The following is a 17,410-nucleotide window of genomic DNA, read 5'->3' on the forward strand; positions in this document are numbered from 1 at the left end:
CTCCGTCTTGACCGCAACCCTGACTCAAGAGGTTTTTCATCTTAGACACACAGACACACCCCAGTCCGTGATAATACCTTCTAGTGTTCTTACACTACAGACAGCCTAGACTCAGCAGAATTAAAAACATATCTCTTTCATCTGACAATGAGTAAAAGTTAAAAAGAAGCAATACTTGTTGGATGACCCAGTCAAAGAGTGAGAGAGACTTGGCTTACTGAGGATTTCTATACAAAACGGTTTGGTACAACAAGGGTTACAATGCACCGATTTCCTCCTGAAGCAGGTCTGTGTATTGTTCTTGTTCCCAATAAGTGTTTTGTGGTTTAAGAGAAACCATAACACACTTAAGGAGGAGGGAGGACAGTGATGTTGCCAATGTCATTAACGTCGTCCTACTACTAGAGCAACTGCTACTGCTCAGGCTGCACCACTAACACACCTTAATACGACCACGTGGTCAACGTTAGCGTTAGGTTGGAGTGGATACGGGGGGACAGGAAGAAAGGTCTGCTGTATTCTATCACATAGTGTTTTGAGTCATGGTTCACAGACTGTCCTAGCTCACTACCACATCCTACATGTCCATGAGAGAGAGAGAGAGAGAGAGAGGAGGAGAGACAGAGGAGAGAGAGAGAGAGAGAGAGAGAGAGAGAGAGAGAGAGAGAGAGAGAGAGAGAGAGAGAGAGAGAGAGAGAGAGAGAGAGAGAGAGAGAGAGAGAGAGAGAGAGAGAGAGAGAGAGAGAGAGAGAGAGAGAGAGAGAGAGAGGAGGAGAGACAGAGGAGAGAGAGAGACAGAGGAGAGAGAGAGAGGAGGAGAGACAGAGGAGAGAGAGGGACAGAGGAGAGAGAGAGACAGAGGAGAGAGAGAGAGAGAGAGAGGAGGAGAGACAGGAGAGAGAGAGACAGAGGAGAGAGAGAGAGAGAGAGAGGTGATGGGGAGTGGTTGGAGAGATGGGGATGAGAAGAGGGAGGGGAAAGACTGAAGGAGAGAGATGGGGAATTAGGAGATGGGAAGAGGAAGAAAGATGTGGGGAAAGAGGAGAGAGGGAATGTAGAAAGGAAAGAGGAGAATGTGGGGATGACAACAGCACAAAAATACTGTTTAAGAGAGAGATGTGACACTTACCGGGATCACCTCTTCTTCCCATCCTTCCACGCTTTCCAGGAGGACCTGGAGGAAACATAAACACAGAGTGTTAAAGCCCAAACTCATCAACTGAAAGTCCGGGAAGAAGTTGTAGGTTTAGAGCTGGGGCTAAAGGGGTACTTGGGGTTTGTAAGCTACGGATGAGATAAAACTGTTGGATGTGTGTGTGTTGGCAGAGGAGTGTGTTCGTTGGGGGTGTAGTATATGCGTTGGCATGGTTACGGTGTGTAAGCTGCTCCAGATGTTAAAACACACGGCGCCACAGGTGGAATGTTCTACTGTAGAACATCTGGATGGATTCACCTGAGCGGAACAGGTGTGTGTGTGTGTGCGTGCGCGTGTGTCAGCGATCCACATAGTAGGCCTTCCCATGGACTCGACACAGTCATCCTGCACAGTCACAGTCATCCCATCCTCTCTCTCTGACCGTCCAAACCAAACACAACCCCTCTCCTCCACTGGCTTGGTGCCAAGCCTCACCTTCCCCTGACCTGCCAGTAAAGTCCTGATACGGTTGGCCTAACTCATGTTGATGTAGAGATACAGTAACGCTAGGAAGCTGCATGGAGCTGGTCAGGCAGCCAGAGCAGTTAAAACACCAGGAACTATAACAGGTGCCAGGATACTGTACGGCAGCCAACCCCAATAAGCGGCCCGCGGGCCAGATCCGGCCCGCAAGAGCCAAATGCCTGGCCCACACTGACAGCATTGGCATTCACTTGTTATAATAAACATGAATTTAAAATCCGCGGCTCTGCTTTATTTTGAAATTATCCCACACCTTGACCTGTGGCCTTTACCGCGTGCATACGTAAGACGTGCTTCGCGTGCTTTGCGTACTCGTCTCCACTCGACTAGCTATCTAGTGTAGTGTCACACACACACAGGAGCCGCAGCCGCTCGCCAGTTAACCCTCTTTCATCAAAAGGACTGTCCTCACAAAAAAGTATTAAATCCAGTCAAACCTACATGGCATTCGCCAAGATACGCAAGGTAGACCAGGAGAACCGTCAGTTCAAAACTGACTGGACTGAGAGGTATTGCTTTTTTTTACCAGACCACAACAGTGCTAAGCCCACATGCTTAATATGCATGCAGACTGTAGCTGTAATCAAAGCGGACAATCTGAAGCGGCATTTTAACTCTATTCATGCTGCCAGTTTTAATGCAAACTACCCAGAAAAATCTGACCAGCGCAAACAAAAAATTGCAAGCATGTTAATGTCATACAAGCACTCGGTTTTAACTATGTGTAAAACAACATCGGCACAAGAGAGCGCAACAGCTGCCTCATTACATGTTTCTTGGAAGCTTGCAAGAGCTAAGAAGCCATTCGCCGATGCAGAGTTAATTAAACAATGTGCAATCGACATGGCTGCCGAAGTTTTAAACCAAGAGGAACCAATAAAAAAATAAGTTGTTGAGCTGTTGAAGCAAGTGCAGCTGTCGGCTAACACGGCAACCAGAAGAGTAGAAGTTTTAGCGGAGGAGTGTTTTTCCAGTCTACTCACAGATTTGAGGAAAACAGAAGCATTCTCACTGGCAATAGACTCGTCTTGTGACCGAACCGACATGGAACAGCTGTCTGTGTTCGCAATTTTTTTTGATGGGAAGACATTCCGGGAGGAGCTGCTGTGTTTGATTTCTCTACCTGGGCGTACAACCGGGGAAAAAATATTCAACGAGCTGACACAGTTCTTCGAAAGGAATGGCTTAGATGTGAGTAAAATTGTCTCTGTTGTTACCGACGGGGCTCCGTCAATGGTGGGACACCGCCAGGGCTTGTGCGCAAAACTGTGTGGAAAAATGAAAGAGACCATGGATACTGTGACTCGACTAGTTAACTTTGTCCGTGAGAGTCTCTAGTCTGCAGCATCGCCTTTTTAGAGCATTACTCGAGGAAATGTCAGCTGAACACAAGGATCTTTTGCTCCACAATGACGTTCGCTGGCTGAGCAAAGGCCGTGTGTTGGAGAGGGTGTGTGACCTGCGTGATGAACTTGGGTCATTTTTATCCAGCCTGCAGAGCCAAAAAGCCAGCGACTTTTTGAGCTTTTTAACTGACAACAAGGTGATATCAGATGTTACTTTTTTTGTGTGACATCATGTCTCATCTAAATCACCTTAACCTGCGACTACAAGGCAAGAACCACACTGTTGCTGACATGTATGAGGCGGTTGAAGCTTTCCGGTAAAAGCTGCACCTCCTGGAGAGAGACATTGATGGGAGAAAGTTGCACTTTCCACGTCTGCGTGAGCATTGTGAGAAGAATAAAATGCAGGAAGATCCAGCATTGAAGGATTTTGTGTCCAGGCTGGCAGAAAACTTCAAGGAAAGATTTGAAAGCTCCCCTAAACTCTCAGCTGACATCCTTCTCTTCGTAAGACAGCCGTTTTTTGTGTCAGCTGACAGCCAGTGGACTGCAGAGGCCAAAAAGCTGGTGCCTTCCATAGATGAGGCTGCACTTCAGATGGAAATCTTGGAGATGGGAACATCTGATTTGCTCAAAGCTCAACACAAGGATGCACTGGTGAGTGACTTTTGGATCAACGTGGTTCCCCAAGCTCGTTTTAAAAACACCAGAGATATTGTAATGCTCCTACTCACGATGTTCCCCTCAACATACATCTGTGAATCAGCATTTTCTTCAATGAATGCTATCAAGAGCCAGGACAGAAACAGACTCTCAGATTCACATCTTGGACAGTGCCTCAGGATTGCCACAACAGAATACAAGCCTGACATCAGAAAGGTTGCCTCATCCCGTCGCTCTCACTTCTCTCACTGATTGGTGAGTGAACCAGATCCAATTATTTTTGTACTATTTTTCAATCTTCTTGTGGTATAATAATTATTACAATGAAATAACCATTTCATATTTAATAGCATGTTTCCTACTAAATATGCTACACAGCTTAAATAAAAGTAAATGGCATCCAACTAGTAAGTAAAATTTCAAACTTAATACACAGCAATAAAAAGATAATACACAAATAAAAGCTAATTAATTGTATTGTCACATTAACACTTTTGGTTGTTAACAGCTTGATATTATTTGGTTCACATATTTTAAAAGTTTTAAAACTAACGTGGCATATTCTGATAACACATTTGAAAAGTACCTAACTAAAAATCTCTGTCTGTCTGTGTTTGTCCTTCTGTCTCTTCTCATAGAAAGACCGCCTGAACGCAGATATCCAAAGCATGGGTGTTTCAGACAGAAGTGGGCGCTGTGTGTGTGTGTGTGTGTGTGTGTGTGTGTGTGTGTGTGTGTGTGTGTGTGTGTGTGTGTGTGAATGTGTTTGCTGGACTTTTTGTTTGCTGACTGTTTGCACAGAATATGCTCCAGGGGCATTTCATAATTAAATAGTTGGTTTTGGACTAATTTAGTATTTTTCATTTTTCTCTTATGTGACTCTTAACACCACTACTAATAATTATAAAATCACAATAGAAGTGAAAACTGATAAAACATAAAACTGTCGCCAAAAAAACAAACATGTTGGCCCTCGGCTTGGCATGCCTGACCAAATTTGGCCCTTTTGGAAATCTAATTGGGGAACCCTGCTGTACGGTGAAGCCGGTGAGGTGGAGACAGCCAGCATAGCAAAACTACCAGGAGAGACCAGAGCAGAACAGAGCAGACCTGGGCCTGTATCTCAGAGTAGGAGTACTGATCTAGGATCAGTCCATATAATATTATTCATTATGGTCTAAAAAGCTAAACTGATCCTAGAGCAGCAGTCCTACTCTGAGACGCTTTGTGGATACGGACCAAGAGCAGAGCAGAGCAGATCAGAGCAGGAGCTTTGACCGAGCCAGTATACTCTGCCCAGTGAGAATTATATAAACACAAAGACCCTAGTGCTGGTGAACATGGGGAAGGTATCAGTCATAGTGCGCTGTGCGAATCTCAACTCTTGCTTTGTGTTTGAGATCATAGAACACAAATGGGCATAGTACCACAATACATTCATCCCAAAACTCAGAAGAAGTAAAGTAGCTTTTTTTTCTCATTTCTTCATCCAGCATCCAGCATCCCTCTTGCGCTCCCTTTGCCCCATAGTACCCTTTCTTGCTATTGACTGCCTCGCTTCCCCTCCCATCCATCTTCAGAGCTTGCCCCTGGCTGTGCAGGCAAATGGGATCCATACTGGCTTTGGGCCTGGCCTGGGTTAGAGTAGCCTAGCTTTGTTTCTGATGCTAACCAGCTCTGGCTGCAGACATGCTTTCTCCATAGGCCATTATTGGAGTTATTGTTGCGGCCTAATAACTTCCTGACTGTGCAGCCCACTTTTAAAAAGAGACCTACCCCTCCTCCTCCTCCTCCTCCTCCTCCTCTGTCTCCTCCCACTTTCCAACGTTTTCATCTCTCATTCTTCCCGCCTTGCAGTCTGTCACTCTTGTACCTCGGCAGTATTCTCCGGCACAGTCCTATTCTCTCGAAACCATCTCCCCTAGCCCCTTTCAGATTTGATCACTGATACTAATTCTCTCTCTCTCTCTCTCTCTCTCTCTCTCTCTCTCTCTCTCTCTCTCTCTCTCTCTCTCTCTCTCTCTCTCTCTCTCTCTCTCTCTCGCTCTCTCTCTCTCTCTCTCTCTCTCTCTCTGTCTCTCACTCTTTCTCTCTCTCTCTCTCTCTCTCTCTCTCTCTCTCTCTCTCTCTCGTTGTAACTATCACACCTCCTCTCCCTCTTTTTTTGCACAGGCATCATTACCTCCCTCCTGTGTGCCCCTGTCTTCCCCCCCCCCCTCTTCCATTCTCACACCCCTGCCTGCCCCTGTCTCTCTTCACCCCTTCTACCTCTCCTCCCCCTTCCACTCCTCCAACCCCCAGTGTCCTAGGTATTAATAGCCCCACAGTGCTCTCCACTTCCCCTGCTCCGCTCCTCCAGCACCCCCAGCCATAAACACCACAGTGAACCTGCCCTGGCAGAGACTGACGACTCAATACAAGGGGGTCAGCGCAGATTCCTGGGATGGTAGGGGGCGATAGGGGGTACACTGGAGGGGGGAGAGCGGGGGGTTCAGGGTTACAGAGTCTCTCGAGTTTCTAAGCTTATCCTGACCACTGACTGTGTTCAGTAAGCAGTAATCCAGTATTGATATTATGGGCTGTTGGTCACCAGGAGCCCCCTGCAGTGCCTCGATTTCTATTGGACATGAAAGGCAGAGGTCTCATGCCGACAGACAGGGAGGTGGCCAGGGCTGGAGGTAGAGGGGACTGTAACCGGAGCGTGTGATTTGTCATGTGAAGTATAGCTGAGAGGTAAACGCCGTGGTGATGACAGGCTGATGGAGGGCCAGGATTGACTACAGGAATGAATGGTATAAACAGGAGTGTGTGTGTATGTGTGTGTGTGTGTGTGATTGTGTGTGTATGTGTGTGTAACCAGGGCTCAAGCACAGCAGATGCTCATGATTCCCTTACTAGGCCAGAGCTTTAAACACGTATCTGTACATACACAGTTACGCCAACACACACATACACAGACACGAACAGTGCCGATGTCTGGCACCTTCATTTGTTGCCTGTGGCAATGACGTAGAGTCATCAATCACACACACACCACACACGCACACGCACTCATGCACACACACACACACACTAGGGGGGTCAAGTTTCGGCCTTTACTTCCTGCGTCACCGGCGAGATCTGTGAGATCCGTGACATACCAGGACCAGGAGGTGTCATATGAGGAGTGTGTTTGTGTGCGTGCGTTTGCTCTTGTGTGCGTGTGCTCAGTAGACATGCTATCAAGGGATAAACCCCCACCATGTGTTACATGTTTGGTAAGCTGATCTCTCTCTCCATGGTCATTTCCTTATACTCTTAAATAGCTTCCTTTCTTTCTCTCCTTTGGCTGATCTGAAGGACTTGACAGGTCAAGGGCACAAAGGTGAAAACCTATTCAGACCTTTCACCTATCGGTCGCCTCCAAGGAAAGGACACAAGAAGAGGAAGCCGTGTCAAGTATTAGGATATTCACCATCTGTGTGACATCAGTGATCTAATCCTAGAGGTCAAAGGTTATCAGATCCTGGATGGTGTTTAAAGGTTTATGTCAAGACCAATGTTCTCTCTAAGCTGCGAGCGCAGAGCGCTGAAGAAATATCAGCCCACAGAGAGAAGCACGAGATAGATCTTCAATCAACTTTCTATAATTTTCCCTGTTAGTTAACACTATCAACGTTTCCCTTTACTGTGGCAATTGTGATCGAATCAACGCAATATTAGCCACTTTAAATGCAACATACGGAAAGAAAACGAACTATGCAAGAGATTTTGTTGCAGGCAGAATGCATCGGAGTAGGATTATATTGGAGCAGGATTCTATTAAGCACAACTCAGCCTCTGTGTTCTACACAGACCGTTGCGGCATAGCCAATCAGAGCTGCAGTAGGCTGAACTGGACCGTGTTTACAGCTGTGGTCATGAGTAGATGCGCTTGTTTTGAGATCAAAGCAAGAGCTGCATGTAGCCACGTTTGAACATTTTGTTCATATCCTTTGCTTGTTAGTGAGTTATTAGCCCAGTTATAGATCATTTGTAGTCAGCAATAGGTGAGTGATTTCTTCCTACAAGAGCACAAAACGTGCACATTTCTAGACATCTTTGAAAAGCGAGTCAGTTAAAGAGCTTTTTTTTGTCTTAAAGGGGCAGGATTGCATTTTGAGACAAGCTTGAATAAGCTAATTAGCATAATTTGTCTGATTCTCTGTAATAATGGTATGGGAATAATAATGCATTTTATTTTGTAACGTGCTTTCTTGCATCAAACAACATAACAACATTTTCTGTCACCTCCTTGTCTGAAGGACAAGTGGATGATCAGGTTAATGTCAAGCCCTGCATGTTTTTTTCAAAAGTCTCATTGAATGTAGGCCTACATTGAACACCACACATTGGCTGCTGCTGTAGGCTGAATGGTAGAACAGCTATTTCCATGTTAAAATGTTATGGGATGCATTATCTCTTGTTTTTGATGGTAGGCCACTGTGGTAGGCCTACATTATGATCAAATAGCCACAGTAGCCTACTTGGCCACTGTTAAAACTGTAACTTAAAGCGGGAACAGCCTCCGTGTTGACAGTAAACACGGCTGGAAGTTGCACTGAATTTTCACAACGTTCAAGTTTGCGCTCAGCAGACCTGAAATTTGCTCAGTGGCGAAAAAAATTAGAGGGAAGATTGGTCACCACCCAAAGACAAAACAGGCTCAGAGATCTGAGATCAGAAATAACCAAGCCACTTAACAAAGGTCAATACAAGTAGTGTATGGAGCCAGAAGAGAGCATATTGAAATCATGTTGTTTATAACACTTCAACGATACACTTATAACTTTGACCTGCCTCTGTTGTCCGCCATCCTCTCCTCAAATTACGCAACAGAGTTTGCACCCAGGTCTATAGAAACAGAAGTAGGAGGTATCTGATCTCTCCTGTCAGCAAATATACACAACCCTCAGGGAGAGGAGAGAGGAGAGAGGGGAGAGAGGAGAGAGAGGAGAGAGAGGAGAGAGAGGAGAGAGAGGAGAGAGGGGAGAGAGGGGAGAGAGAGGAGAGAGGAGAGAGAGGAGAGAGAGGGGAGAGAGAAGAGAGAGGAGAGAGAGGAGAGAGGAGAGAGAGGAGAGAGGGGAGAGAGAAGAGAGAGGAGAGAGAGGAGAGAGAGGGGAGAGAGAAGAGAGAGGAGAGAGGAGAGAGGAGAGAGAAGAGAGAGGAGAGAGAGGAGAGAGAGGAGAGAGGAGAGAGAGGAGAGAGAGGAGAGAGAGGAGAGAGAGGAGAGAGAAGAGAGAGGAGAGAGAGGAGAGAGAAGAGAGAGAAGAGAGAGAAGAGAGAGGAGAGAGAGTAGAGAGAGGAGAGAGAGGAGAGAGAGGAGAGAGAGGAGAGAGAAGAGAGAGAGGAGAGAGGAGAGAGAGGAGAGAGAGGAGAGAGGAGAGAGAGGAGAGAGAGGGGAGAGAGAAGAGAGAGGAGAGAGAGGAGAGAAGAGAGAGGAGAGAGAGGAGAGAGAGGAGAGAGGGGAGAGAGGGGAGAGAGGGGAGAGAGAGGAGAGAGAGGAGAGAGAGGAGAGCGAGGAGAGAGAGGAGAGAGAAGAGAGAGGAGAGAGAGGAGAGAGAGGATAGAGGGTAGAGAGAAGAGAGAGGAGAGAGAGGAGAGAGAGGAGAGAGAAGAGAGAGGAGAGAGAGGAGAGAGAGGGGAGAGAGAAGAGAGAGGAGAGAGAGGAGAGAGAAGAGAGAGGAGAGAGAGGAGAGAGAAGAGAGAGAAGAGAGAGAGGAGAGAGGAGAGAGAGGAGAGAGAGAAGAGAGAGGAGGAAAGGAGAGAGGAGAGAGAGGAGAGAGAAGAGAGAGGGGAGAGAGAAGAGAGAGGAGAGAGAGGAGAGAGAAGAGAGAGAGGAGAGAGAGGAGAGAGAGGAGGAAAGGAGATAGGATAAGAAAAAGGACAAAGAGAGAGTGACGGGTGAAAGAGAGATGAGGAGACGGGAGAGAGAGAGAAAAGACAGGAGGGAAGGAGAGAGGGAAGAGGAGGATCGATCTTTCCTAGTAGGCCTGAAGTGGCCTGAAGATAGTCCTCCAGGGTTGGCTAACCAACCAACACAGAAGGCAACTACATACATAACCCATTTATCAGATTCCAAGAGACACACTCTTGCATTCAAGAAAGAAAGTTAACTGTTTCCCCTGGTTGGTGGTGAAAAGCACGCAGCCTGCCTGGTCCTGGGTTTGACTGGGAGCCAGCTAGAGCTAGCCATATATCTGAGGAAAAACACATAGAACACAGCCCACACAGCCCACAACCCCTAAACCTCACACCATGGCCTGGCCTGCCGTCACACACATACACAGACCATCAGCCTAAACCCACCATTAGCCTCAGAGAGGTGAAGTCAGGGTGGAGACAAAATCCACTACTGAAACTCCCACTCCAAGAGGCACAGGCACACACACCAACACACACAGCTCATTTTAGAAAAGCAGACATATACAACTAGCTCACTGACAAGAACTATCCGCTTGACTGGGGCCTGGGGTTGGAAACAATTTCTCCATCAACACTTATACTGATGTCACAGTAGCTAAATCAAGCCACGGCTGTGTGTGTGTGTGTGTGTCTCTCTGTGTGATTGTTAAAACATGCAGCGTGGCCGCTCCTGTCCGGTGAGTGTTACCAACTGCATCTCATCCTCCTGGCAACCATCAGGTTTGACTCCACAAGCCACCCAATCTCTCACACACATATACACACACACAGGCACGCACATAGCCGTGACTCGTCTTGATTTAGCTACTGTGACATTTCTCTTAAACAGAGAGTGGCCTCCCTCTCTCAGCCCTCTCTCTCTTTGTTTAACCCAACAACTGGTAGTAATAAAGGGTTAAATGAAAACAATGGGATATGATACTCTTTACACTGAGTCACATGATGCTGTGTGTATCTATGTGTGTATGTGCCTGTATGTGTGTGTTTGCAAGTGTTTGTTTGTGTGTGTGTCCGTCCATCTCTCCACTGATGCAAATATCAGCCCCCAAACGAGGGATAATCTAATTTAAATGGGAAGTGATGTGGGATGTGAGGAGGGGTATTGGGTCAACTGTCCTTCCACACATGCTACAGGCAGACTTTCACCACATTCCCTCTTGTTACAATTCCTACTTTAGAATGGTATTCCCAACATTACTGATGGTTTTCCCTCCGACCGCCTTTCAGTGGGTCCGCTGAGCTGGTTTAATCTAAGCTTGGCTGGGAATTACTGGCTTTAAATAGGGAAGCCTTACCTTTGCAGTTGCACACAGACATGCACACACACACTAGAGCTTTGCCTCTAATTTGCTTATAATTCAGAGAATGAGAGTTGGCCTGAGGAGAGAGAGAATATCACCAAAGACTATGACTAAAAGATTACCAAAAAATGACCAATCGATGAATGAATATGTTGAAATTAGATGAATGCACAACCGATAAATGCCAAAACGGGTAACTCTAGAACCTAAACGATGTATTCTGGTACAATATTAGGATCTATTTTTGTTTTTACAGGAACATCCTTGCTGAAAAAACTGCATAGACCAGCATAGGCTGGTGACCAGCCTTTGTTGTATTTTCGCTGGGGACCAGCCTTCGTTGTGTTTTTGCTGGTGAACAGCCTTCATTGTGTTTTCACTGGTGACCAGCTTCTGTTGTGTTTTCGCTGGGGACCAGTCTTCATTGTGTTTTCGCTGGTGACCTGCCTTCGTTGTGTTTTCTCTGGTGACCAGCCTTCATTGTGTTTTCACTGGTGACCAGCCTTTGCTGTGTTGTTGCTGGTGACCTGCCTTCGTTGTGTTTTCGCTGGTGACCAGCCTTTGTTGTGTTTTTGCTGGTGACCAGCCTTCACTGTGTTGTTGCTGGTGACCAGCCTTCGCTGTGTTGTTGCTGGTGACCAGCCTTCGTTGTGTTTAGGACACGTAAGCAGCATATGCTGGTCACCCGCAAAACCAGCATCAAGTCACATTATGCTGGTTTGTTGGAATTCCTGTTGGAATCCAGCCTGACTGGGGATATCTGCATTCAGAATGACAACCAGGTTTAGAACAATGAATAAATGAGACTACCTAAACCACCTAAACTGGAACAAACATTTCAGTAATTGGTGCAATAAGTCCAACTAACAGATTGGATTAGTTTAGAAAAATTTATGGTATTTATCTTTGTGTAGCATGAACGGTGAAATAAATACAATTGTGTAAATGTCTAGTAGTTACAGTGCCTTCGTACATTATTCAGACCCCTTGACTTTTTCCACATTTTGTTACGTTACAGCCTTATTCTAAAATTGATTAAATGGTTTTTTCCCCTCATCAATCTACACACAATACCCCATAATGACAAAGCAAAAATAGGTTTTTAGAATTTTTAGAAAATAAATAACTTCAATATTTCATTTACATAAGTATTCAGACCCTTTACTCAGTACTTTGCTGAAGCACCTTTGGCAGCGATTACAGCATTGAGACTTCTTGGGTATGACGCTACAAGCTTGGCACACCTGTACCATTCTTCTCTGCAGATCCTCTCAAGCTCTGTCAGGTTGGATGGGGAGCATTGCTGCACAGCTATTTTCAGGTCTCTCCAGAATGTTCGATTAGGTTCAAGTCCGGGCTCTGGCTGGGCCACTCTAGGACATACAGAGACTTGTCCCGAAGCCACTCCTGCATTGTCTTGGCTGTGTGCTTATGGTCGTTGTCCTGTTGGAAGGTGAACCTTCGCCCCAGTCTGAGGACCTGAGCGCTCTGGAGCAGGTTTTTATCAAGGATCTCTCTGTACTTTGCTCCGTTCATCTTTGCCTCGATCCTGACTAGTCTCCCAGTCCCTGCCACTGAAAAACATCCCCACAGTATGATGCTGCCACCACCATGATTCACCGTAGGGATGGTGCCAGGTTTCCTCCAGATGTGACACTTGGCATTGAGGCCAAAGAGTTCAATCTTGGTTTCATCAGACCAGAGAATCTTGTTTCTCATGGTCTGAGAGTCTTAGATGCCTTTTGGCAAACCCTTTTGGCTGTCATGTGCATTTTTACTGAGGAGAGGCTTCCGTCTGGCCACTCTACCATAAAGGCCTGATTGGTGGAGTGCTGCAAAGATGGTTGTCCTTCTGGAAGGTTCTCCCATCTCCACAGAAGAACTTTAGAGCTCTGTCAGAGTGACCATCAGGTTCTTGGTCACCACCCTTCTCCCCCGATTGCTCAGTTTGGCTGGGCGGCCAGCTCTAGGAAGAGTCTTGTTGGTTCCAAACTTCTTCCATTTAAGAAATGTTTTGGTACCCTTCCCCAGATCTGTGCCTCGACACAATCCTGTCTCGGAGCTCTACGGACAATTCCTTCGGCCTCATGGCTTGGTTTTTGCTTTGACATGCACTGTGAACTGTGGGACCTTAGACAGGTGTGTGACTTTACAAATCATGTCCAATCAATTTAATTTACCACAGTTGGACTCCAATCAAGTTGTAGAAACATCTCAAGGATGCTCAATGGAAACAGGATGCACCTGAGCTCAATGTCAAGTCTCATAGCAAAGGGTCTGAATACTTATGTAAATAAGGTATTTCTGTTTTTTATGTTTAATACATTTGCAAACATTTCTAAAAACCTGTTTTTGCTTTGTCATTATGGGGTATTGTATGTAGATTGATGAGGATTTTTGTATTTATTTAATCCATTTTAGAATAAGACTGTAACGTAACAACATATGGAAAAAGTCAAGGTGTCTGAATACTTTCCGAAGGCACTGTATGTCTAGATATTTTTTAAAGCCCTGGATAGCCTACCGACACTATTAACACGGTCCCTGTGCAAGAGAACTTTGCAGTTTTAACGCTAATTTCCTGTAATAAAAAAGTAATGGCCTATGACATGTTTGTTACAGGTCCCAGGATTGAGAGCAGGAAAACAGATAGGTTTTCTGTAAAACAGGAGAAAATTTTGAATTTTTCAAAAGTGTCAAGGGTCAATTATCTGGTTCATTACCACTGCTTTGTAGAAAAATATAAATTCACAGTTCTCATTAACAATAGAAAAATATTGACATAAAAAATAGACATTCACATACTTTCATATATCCTATATTAAGTCTATTTAACAGTACATATAGCTATTGCTGTTCAATTAATTAGTATCTGTACCAAAATAATTACAAATAGTGCAAAATGTAAGGTATCTGGCATGGACAACTATAACATGTTATGTATGTCTGTCCAACACATCTCAACAGATTACCCACTATAGTAGTGTAAACATAACTGTTACCCAATCCTTCGACAAAACTAAACTAAAATGCACCTTAAACATCACTTAGCAAAACATGTTAACTTACTATTTCAATATATATTTTGTATAGTTATACATTACAATTCTGTAAAACAGGAGAAAGTATGAGACAAGAGAAAGTTGGCTGGTTTCAGGAAAATGTTTCTCAATAGAATGAGGAAGTGAGGTCACAATCACCAGTGTAAAGGCACCAACCAACAGATCTGCTGACTCCACCTAGTGGTACCGATATCTTTAAGCGCATATTCATTCATAAACCTGGAGGACTCCAACAATGAAATCAAAGTAGGAAAGGTTATGGCTAACAAATAATAAAACAATTTCTTAAAAATCAAAAACATCCAATAAACACACAACTGTGACCATGCATTTTCTGTGTGTCACATGTTCATATGATATCTGGGGGGCCCGATCTGTACATTGATTAATTCATTAATAAATTACTTTATCTTATGCTACACAAAGATAAATAACATACATTTTTCTAAACTAATCTAATCTGTTAGTTGGACTTATTGCACCCGTTACTGAAATGGTTGTTCTAGTTTAGATAGTTTAGGTAGTCTAATTTGTTCATCTTTCTAACCCTGGCAGTCATCCTGAATGCAGATTTAGGGAGAACACTATGTCTGGATTCCAATAGGAATGAAACATCACTTTGCAAGCCAGCATAATTTGACTTGATGCTGGTTTTGCTTTAGCTTATGCTGGTCACCAGTGTCCAAAACACAGCAAAGGATGGTCACCAGCAAAAACACAATAAAGGCTGGTCACCAGTGAAAACACAGAAATGGCTGGTCAACAGCGAAAACAAAATGAAGGCTGGTCTGCCAGCATAACCAGCTAGACCATGCTGGTCGGCCAGCGGAACCAGTTAGACCATGTTGGTCAGACCAGCTTGACCAGCTAGACCATGCTGGTCAGACCAGCTTGACCAGCATCCGACCAGCACTGACCAGCATAGACCAGCATGGACTAGCATAGACCAGCTTGAAATGTATGTTGATCTATACTGTTTTTCTCAGCAGGGTCAAAACCCATCTTAGTTCTTTGTGAAAAGGCCATAGCACTTTGTCAAAATCATTAGAAAAATCAAGTAATCAATTGATGAAAATCGTGATAGTATTTGTCTTCATATAAATATTTGTCTTCATAACAGTGTTTGTCAAGGCAAAGGTTTAAGAGGGCTAAAGAGAGACAACCCAGAGTTTAGTCTGTTTGTCTTCTCTATGGACGAAACAGCTGATAGTTCTCTCTCCCATATGCCATTTAGCAGACACTTTTATCCAAAGCAACTTACAGTCACACGTGCATACATTCTATGTATGGGTGGTCCCGGGAATCAAATCCATTACCCTGGCGTTACAAGCGCAAAGCTCTACCAACTGAGCTACGAAGGACCACTACACAGGACCACTATCCATCTCTGCCGCATCTCAAGAGGGAGGACACATGATGTAAACACAAAATACAAAAAGAGGATACAATGATTTAGACATTGATGATTCACACTCCAGCTGCTCTCTGTGGCTTCTCTCTCTCTCTCTCTCTCTCTCTCTCTCTCTCTCTCTCTCTCTCTCTCTCTCTCTCTCTCTCTCTCTCTCTCCCTCTCCTATTCAAGGAAAAGACAAGGGGAATGAACAAAGACTCCAGTCACTGCATAAAACCAAGCCACTCCCATAAACATCGTCTCATCCAGCATCAACAAACACATGTATCCCAGTGTGTGCAGTTGAGAAGGGGATGTTTATCTAGGGTCAAGCCATTAAAAGAGTAGTCGACACGACTCAACGCACTCACACACACTCACACACACTCACACACACTCACACATACGGTACATATACTGTAACATGGCCACATAAAACATTATTTTCACTAACATTGAATTATTGAATGTCTTTGTTGTGTTTAGAATAAAGCCTTTGGGTAGTGTTGCCTGTGTTTTGACTGTTTAGTAATGTTGACTGTGTTTTGACTGTGTTTTGACTGTGTCTACGTCTGTCTGTGGGGTCGGTCCCTTTGACTTAACCTCTCGTTAACAGTGACACATAGTGAATACCCAAAGTGCCACACTGATGCCAGGCAACACAAACCACCTGTCTGTCATCACAACAATATAGACAATACAGACGGATTACCAGGACGTGTACTCAGCGCATGCGCGGACCAACTGGCAAGTGTCTTCACTGACATTTTCAACCTCTCTCTGACCGAGTCTGTAATACCTACATGTTTCAAGCAGACCACCATAGTCCCTGTGCCCAAGAAAGCAAAGGTAACCTGCCTAAATGACTACTGCCCCGTAGCAATCTTAATCGCACTCCACACTGGCCTTTCCCAACTGGACAGAAGGAACATCTATGTGAGAATGCTGTTCATTGACTACAGCTCAGCGTTCAACACCATAGTGCCCACAAAGCTCATCACTAAGCTAAGGATCCTGGGACTGAAAACCTCCCTCTGCAACTGGATCCTGGACTTCCTGACGGGCCGCCCCCAGGTGTAAGGGTAGCCGGACACTCTGATCCTCAACATTGGGGCCCCTCAGGGGTGCGTGCTTAGTCCCGTCATGTACTCCCTGTTCACCCATGACTGCATGGCCAAGCACGACTTCAACACCATAATTAAGTTAGCTGACGACACAACAGTGGTAGGCCTGATCACCGACAACGATGAGACAGCCTATAGCGAGGAGGTCAGAGACCTGGCAATGTGGTGCCAGGACAATAACCTCTCTCTCAATGAGCAAGACAAAGTAGCTGATTGTGGACTTCAGGAAAAGGAGCGCCGAACAGGCCCCCATTAACATCGACAGGGCTGTAGTGGAGCGGGTCGAGAGTTTCAAGTTTCTTGGTGTCCACATCACCAACAATCTATCATGGTCCAAACACACCAAGACAGTCATGAAAAGGGCACGACAACACCTTTTCCCCCTTTCCCCCATTGAGCGCATCCTGACCGGTTGCATCTCTGCCTGGTATGGCAACTGTTCAGCACCCGACCGTAAAGGCGCTACTGAGGGTAATGCGTACGGCCCAGTACAGCACCGGGGCCAAGCTTCCTGCCATCCGGGACCTATATACTAGGTGGTGTCAGAGGAAGGCCCTGAAAATTGTCAAAGACTCCAGTCACCCAAGTCAAATCAAATCAAATGTTATTTGTCACATACACGTGTTTAGCAGATGTTATAGCGGGTGTAGCGAAATGCTTGTAACAAGATACTGCAAAGTTTCCTAAGAGCTGGTCGCGAGGCCGCCATCTTAATCGTCGCCAGAACTGTTCTCTCTACTACCGCACAGCAAGCGATACCAGAGCGCCAAGTCTAGGTCCAAAAGGCTCATTAACAGCTTCTACCACCAAGCCATAAGACTGCTGAACAATTGTTACCACCCGGCCTATTTACATTGACATTGTATGATAAAATCCATTTTTATATTCAAATGTAGGAACAGG

At 45.3% G+C, this 17,410-nt stretch overlaps 1 protein-coding gene across 1 annotated transcript in view; it reads right to left on the minus strand.

Annotated features, from left to right (window-relative positions):
• The window catches only part of LOC311107854 (uncharacterized protein), a gene marked incomplete at its 5' end in the record, with an annotated part of 219,869 nt that overhangs the window by 50,605 nt on the left and 151,854 nt on the right, over positions 1-17,410 (minus strand). The window contains one exon of the mRNA XM_084150420.1: positions 1,130-1,174. Coding sequence (XP_084006546.1) covers positions 1,130-1,174 — 45 coding nt within the window. The remainder of the gene's footprint in view (positions 1-1,129; positions 1,175-17,410) is intronic.

Source organism: Coregonus lavaretus (genome assembly GCF_964263955.1).
Source record: "Coregonus lavaretus genome assembly, chromosome: 32".
Lineage (NCBI taxonomy): Eukaryota > Metazoa > Chordata > Actinopteri > Salmoniformes > Salmonidae > Coregonus > Coregonus lavaretus.